We start from the raw sequence: 7,500 nt of genomic DNA, 5'->3' as shown, positions 1-7,500 counted from the left end.
CTTGGTAACAACCAACAGCCTGTCAGCTGTGTCTGTGTGTGGAAGAGTGATGTCGTCTGCTGTTTTTATTTATTGTTATTGTTGTCGTTTTTGGCATTGAGCTTTTTTGTTTTCAAGAGATCTGTGGTATTCCATGTTTGAATTATTATGCAATGATTAATTTTCACTTTATTTGAAGTTGTTTTTGAAAGTGATAAATTTGATAAACAAATTAAAAATTTAGAATTAATAACACACAAACGTTGCTTCCTGTTTTACTTCTAGACTAAACCATCACAGCAGTCCTCAGTATATCTCATCTATGGTGACGATGTACTTTCTTGGTTGAAGATTCTTTCCTTATTTCATGAATGATTTTTTAAACGTTTCTTTATGGTCAATTATTTCTTTACAATGTCAATAGGTAGAGTTCTATATCTCAATCCTTGTGAGTGTATTGGTTTTGACATCATTTTTATCTTACTTTCACTTTTATCTTCCATTGTTCTATAACTCGAGAACTGTTTATCAGTCTTACATTTTGTTTTGTTTTTGTTTTTGTCACTATTTTTATTATTATTATTATTATTATTATTATTATTATTATTATTATTATTATTATTATTATTATTATTATTATTATTATTTTTATTTTTATTGTTGTTATTGTTTTATTTTATTATTATTATTATTATTATTATTATTATTATTATTATTATTTATAGTCATTATTATCATATTATATTAATTTTATGTAATTTAATTTATCATGATTCAGTACTTAACTAATGTTTATCTAATATGTACAGATGTTTGTTGTATCTTAAATTTGTCGATACCAATTAGAAAAGTACTGAAAATGACTTGTTCTTTGATTAATCAGATTTCTACGCATTGTAATTAAGAGTAAGCATGGCTTGCTCAGATGGAAACCTACCATTAGCTGAAACAAAAACACTTGTTTTGGGGGGGGGGGGGGGGGGGAGAGGGGAAGAAGGGGCGGGATTATTATTATTGTTTTTAAATGAGCTTTTATATAGGGCAATATCCACTAAATGTGCTCAAAGCACCTTACAGAGAATCCCAAAATAAAAGAATGCCAATACGCCTTAGGTAACATAATTTTTGGAACAGAGCTCTGTTAGGAGGTAATCATTTTATTGTGACAGTGAGGAATGTATTAATGTCTTTCAAGGTACTCATTTGCACGGTTAGGCGTGACAGACTTCTGAGTAAATAGTCTTTCCAGGACCACAATGCACCGATGTAGCCGACCAGACTTTGTCCTAAGCGATTGTCATCAAAGACATGTAGCGACTTTCAATTTCAATTGTATCATGGATTAATGCATTTGACTGTTAAATGGTCGGGGATCCTGATAGCCCAATTCAAGGAGATCACAAGTAAAAGGTTTGCTTTTGAAAATGGGTTGAGTGAATGAGTAACATTGTTTTTTTTTTTTGTCTCGTTCTTTTTCTCTGGCATTTCTGTCCAGTCACAATGATTTGGATGTTGAATATGTTAGATCAAATGGTAAAAAACTCTGCACATCCTTCTATCCAAAAGATAGTAGCAGTTGCTGCTGTTAACATCCAGATGTCAGGGTAAACATTGGTGACATATTGTGGCATCCTCGATTCTATTATTATTTTCCTAGCATCTTCCATTTTCATAGATTTTTGCCTCCTATGTATTAGTATTAGGTTTGTGTATTATTTGTAAAATAAATGCTGCATGGTCTGGCTAAGAAGACCCAGTCATCTGAAGAAAAAGGAAATGAAAACTATTTAATGTTGTATCCCTCCCTATTCACCAAGAGACTTACTGGGCCAATAATGAGATCTTTTGGAAACTACGTTTGGGCAGACTTGCAAATGGATTCGGCTGGTAGAGCAATTTTATTATAGTAGTCCTTCAGAGCTATCAGCCCCAAGGAACCATATTTTATCCCAGTTTTCATAATATAAAAGCAGATACATGCAATTGCTTGCCACCATTTGGATAGGATACCAGTTTATTGCAAAGTACTTTCATCTTGATCTAACATAGCCAGCTACCCAATCACTGCTTGGTGGACAGGGGGCTGAAAAATAAAATATCTTGATAGCTCCAGGGTTGGATCTCGTTAACGAGCTATTAGGATGCCTAATTTTTTCCCCTATCTCATTGACAGAGCACAGCTGTATTCTTTGACAGATGTGTGTGTTAATTTTCGTTTCCTTTTATCTTTTAATGAATTTTGAATCCTATTCCTGTATTATAAAATTCTGAGTTGTCTTCAATGTAGCAACTTTATTAGGTTATTTTACATACTGTTGTTGATAGTAACACTTTTCAATCCAAAGTTATCGTCAAAATGTAGACGGGTATAGATTTTGGTAAATTGATATTACTTTAGAGATAGTCTCAGTACACACTTAACACATATCCCTTTTTTTTTTTCAGTGTCCGGAGTGTTATGCACAAGCATTTACAAAAGGTACATGAGGTGACCTTTGATAAGATTTTCAATCAGAGGATAGGTGAGTTTATTTGCATTTTACATGCTCATTTTCGTGCAGCAGATTTGAACACACAATTATCCACTTGAGATTTGTCCTGATGAGGAAATATGCCAGATATCTTTTGGGAGTTGGCAAGGAAATATTGTCAACACAAGAATCTGTGTAAAAATCTTTCCACCCATGTGCAAGTGGACGTGATTCAATTCTGTACACAGTAGATATTTTTTCAGATTCTTGTCCTCTGGGCTGTGATTTGGTCGAAGATAAAGCAGATTTAAATCATTATAGACATTATCTTTTCTAATGGTAACATGCATTTATTACTAGTTGTCTTGTGATGCTGAAACCATATTAAACTTCAGCTCTATGTGCGTGATTGGGTTTGGCCTTAACAAAACATCGTTTTGTTCTTTGATGTTGTTCTTAGGGCAATGAACATTAAAAGAATAGTAAATAAAGACCATTCACCATTCCTTGGTGCATAGTTGTTGAGAGGGTCCACCATTTCAGTTTTGGATAGCAAGGATGACATTTATCTGATGGGTTTGAATTTGAACCATTTTGATTCATTTGATTCAGACATGCTTCTCACCCACACTTAACCTTACCAATGAAACAATTCACTCATTTTGCTTGTGTTTTCTAGGTATTGACATTCTGGGTTACTTCAAATAAATTAAAAGCAGTTACATATGTGCAACAGAAATTATAGATATGGAAATGATAACTTTTTGATCATCCTGTTTGACAGCTTGTGTCACATTAGAGTAAAAAAAAATAATTTTTAAATTCTGTGTACATTTGTGCATATGAGTAAAGGGATGAAGTTACGGAAATAATGATTTTGAGTTAATATACGTTGGACTTTTGTATGAATTATATGGTGGTATTTTTTGTGTTATGTTCTATTTTCTATTTGCTATTTTATCAATTCGTGTCCCGTTACATTTTGGGAGGTTGCTATTTTAAACATGTTCCATGGTTGGCATGACAAGCCTGAATTTAGTCCTTTGCTAATACAAAAATATACGGGTATTTTTTGCATCAATCTCATTCAATGTGAGAATCATAAACATTAAATATCAGTTCAGTCCACTCCGGATAATCGCAACTCAGTTAATTGCAACTTTCGGTTAATCGCAACATTTCCCAAAAAACGGAATTAATTCTATATAAAAGTCACTGGTTAATTGCAACAAACTTCAGTTAATCGCAACAAATTTTCGACCTCAAAAGGAGGCAAATTCAACGAATCAATCAAATAAAATCTTGTGATTAGAATTCATCATGGGTGAAATCATGACACGTTGAAGAATCAAGAGTGGGCGGGGTTTAATGCTACAGTATTGTGTCACCACTATTAGGTACAAGAGGGGCAGGGCTTTGCAGTTCGGGTTTGTGCGGTCATCTAAGATATGAGGCAAGTGGGCTGAGCATGGTTTAGATAACAGGTAGACGATGACAGTTGTGAGGAGAGACTGAGGGATAATATCCTTTGTTTTGTGATTGACAACTGTGCATTGTGATCAACAGGTTTGGTGAGAGCTTATTGACTCTCATCACGGCTAATCTCAAGAGACTCTTACAAATGTTGAGAACAAAAATTGAAAGTGAATCCAATCTTAAGATGTCGGCTTGCCTCAAAGCTGCTTATGCTTGTCAAATTCTATACAGTGCTGCCATTTATTATTTTTCCCAATCAAATTGCTCAGTCTGTGGTGGACTCAGAACAATGTTTACAACAACTCGTTTGAGTTCATCATTTTTGTGTAAAATGTTGCAATTGTGGACAGGAAACTCAACTTCGGTTAATTGCAACTTCGGTTAATCGCAACATTTTCGTTGATCCCAAGGTGTTGTGATTATCCGGAGTGGACTGTACTTAAAAAACTCATCTATATTTGACCCTGACTGTTGTTAAGCATAATGAGTCATATTATACCTTATTTAACTGTCGATTTTATTCAAATTAAATGGGAGTTATTTTTGGATTACAAAAGTGAAGCTAAGGTACGTTGGGTCATCTTGTGAATATGTTTACATAGTAAAATGAACTTTTCTATCATTTTAAATGAATAATGTTTGGCATAGTTGTAATATGAGTGATTATTATACTTTTTTCAATTGTGTTAAATTGTTTAAAAATCATATTTAAGAAATTGACCTCATGTCAAGTTTTGATGAATTATCTTGACTGACAAAGCTTCCAATTTCAGAATAATTTTTAACACACAATAATTGAATATGTTAGAAAACAGTAGAATGTTATTAATTAGTGTGTAGCAGTGATGAAAATAAAATGTATCAGAGAAGAAAAAAAAATCTCTATCCCACTCCTAAATACGCAACAGAAAACAAAAAATAACACGAAAACTACTTTTATTTACTTATTTACTTAATATGTTTACAATATTATGTTTGAAAGTAAACAAGGAGGTCAACTAGTTAGTGAAAACAATAAGGTGTGCGGTTACAAGCAGATGAATAATTGAAGACATCATTAATTTATGTCTTGTCATCAAAGATTTTAAAGCTACCTGAGACGTGTAACTCTAAAAATAATGAATAATTACATGGCAAATGTCATTTGTACAATGGTTACAAAAACAATATTAGAAGCACTTTTTGGCATATGAAATCATTGAAGATTGTCATTTTTGCACATATGATATGATAATAATATAAAGACCTGCCAAACAATTAGATATTTTCTAAAGATAATCATTTTCAATCTTTTGGCTTTGTGTGGTAATTGTTAAATGGGAATAGGAAACATCTTTGTTTGGAAGTTCGTCATGAGATTTGGGCCATGGAGACAGTTTGTTGTGAATGTCAATATTTCATTGAAAAATACCACCTTTATTGTTATTTCTCTTTTTTTTTTTTTCTCCAATGACATGATGTAAAAAAGTTGAATCAACTAAATCAACAGTAAAAGATGTCTGTTTCAGAAGTGTAAAAAATCGTGTACCATGACGTTCTCAGGAGAGCCACTCTTTACCCCTTTTTGATTTTCGGATGGTTACAAATCAGATGCTTAACTTGTATTTTCCATGCTATTTTAAGGGGTTGTATGAAATTAGAATTAAATTGACGTGGTGTGATACAAGAGTTAATTTATATGAATCAGGAGGGGATCAACTTCAGAAATGTGCTAGTTTTAGGATATTTTACCAATGTTCTTAATCACTTGGAGAAAACTTTCATCCGTGACCTGAGATACATTGTCGCAAATGGAAACTTTACAAGTAACAGGAATTATTAAATTTGAAATCAATCTAAAAATATGTTCTCTCATCTCTCTATTTAATAATGGATGTCAGAGCAATGAAAGAAATTGATAGCCCATTTCCCTGACATCCATTTCCATACCTTGAAACACGTATCATATTTAATCGATTATAGGGTTAAGAAAGCCATCCCATAATTTTTTTTTTTTAACTCACTTTTAAAATACAGTCTTAAGTCAAGTTTTGTTCACCAAAGTATGTCAGTGTTTCAAGTTAAACCAAATATTGAAAAATGGCCTTTCTTCAAATAAGGTGTGTCTTAAAGAGAAGTATTCATTCAAACCCATTACATTCATGGAGCAGAAGTTTATCCCAGTTTCTAAAGCGTGAAATGGACAATAGGACGCTTGTCTATCACAAAGTACTTCCCACCAGATATAACAGACCCAGCTACCCGATCACTGCTGGGTGGACAAAAGGGTAAAAAAAAAATCAACAACTTGACTGCACCTGGGATCGATCTCAGTCCCTTTCTGTGTGAAGCGAGTTCTCTATCGGGATCCCAAGGGGTGTCCTAGTAACTTTTTATAGTGCAGGATAGCAGGGGAAAGTGATTGATTGTTTAGACATTCAACACCATAGTGCACCATATGCAAAAAAAAAACAAAAAAACCCAAAAAACAAACCTGTGAACTACAAAATTCTTTCTTACCTTTTATTAACTTCTAGGCTTGTGCGTTTGCACTGTTTTGCAGTTCTTACCTAGGATATTCTATTGTTTATAAAAGTTTGAAGTGGCCGAAGCGCCATCGGAATCCAAAACTCTTAATAAGAATCAAAATAGATTTTATTGTTGTTATTATTGGCCCCATTTGTCTTCTCTGAACTGGATGTAACAGGCAAACATGAATATAATATTGCTTCAATCCTTTTAGCCACCACCCAGACCCCCAGACTCCATTGTTGGAGACAAGGATCCTTCCTTTTAATAAAGTTGCTTGATCCATTCTAGAACTATTGATTAGGAAAGTGCTGACAATATTTTGATTTATTTTAGAACAGGAGATGGAATAAAGGAAATTAAAATGTAAGATTTTATTTGCTTAGCAAAAATACAATATAATACAATAGAAAAATTTAATTACAAGTGTTTTACGCAGATGAAGTGTTCACTCAAGCACTGCAAATCGAAAAACTATACTTAAAGTTATCTGCACTGAACTTGCAAAGCATTATTTGATATAAATAAAAACATTTCTAGAGGTATAGCATCCTGTGCAATAATTAAACAAGGGGGAAAATACACTCAATACTTGTAAATTATTTATGTAACACAATTAAGTACAACCAGTTGTAGGATTCATCTTCCATTACTTAAGTATTTAATTGAGAAATACACTCTGGCAATGGGATGCACTTCTATAATTTATGTATTTCAATTAATACAATTTGAAAATGTCTTGTTAAAAGGGTGCATGTTAAAATCTGTCGGCTTTTCATTTTACTTACATTATGTTGTTATTATTATTATTATTATTATTATTATTATTATTATTATTATTATTATTATTTTTATTTTTATTTTTATTATTTTTATTGTTATTATTATGTTTAGCATTATTATTATAATTATCATGTCATTCATTATTATTTTGATGTTTAGCATTATAATAATAACAATATTATTATTGATGATGATTATAATGATATTGATGCCATTACTAATAATAACAGCATTTTTATCACTATATCTTTCCATTATTTTAATTTTTATTGTTGTATTGGAA

The 7,500-nt window shown here is 32.2% G+C and overlaps 1 protein-coding gene across 8 annotated transcripts in view; it reads left to right on the top strand.

Annotated features, from left to right (window-relative positions):
* Positions 1 to 7,500, top strand: part of LOC144967823 (G protein-coupled receptor kinase 3-like) — a 105,486-nt gene that overhangs the window by 523 nt on the left and 97,463 nt on the right. For all 8 annotated transcript variants that reach the window (XM_078905494.1, XM_078905492.1, XM_078905491.1 and 5 more), the window contains exon 2: positions 2,425 to 2,501. In XM_078905494.1, the coding sequence (XP_078761620.1) occupies positions 2,425 to 2,501 (77 nt within the window). The remainder of the gene's footprint in view (positions 1 to 2,424; positions 2,502 to 7,500) is intronic.

Source organism: Berghia stephanieae, chromosome 3 (assembly GCF_034508935.2).
Source record: "Berghia stephanieae isolate SIO BIC M18660-M18661 chromosome 3, UCSD_Bste_1.3, whole genome shotgun sequence".
NCBI classification, from domain to species: domain Eukaryota; kingdom Metazoa; phylum Mollusca; class Gastropoda; order Nudibranchia; family Aeolidiidae; genus Berghia; species Berghia stephanieae.
The sequence above is the reverse complement of the archived record's forward strand: the minus strand, read 5'-3'. Positions and strand labels throughout refer to the sequence as shown.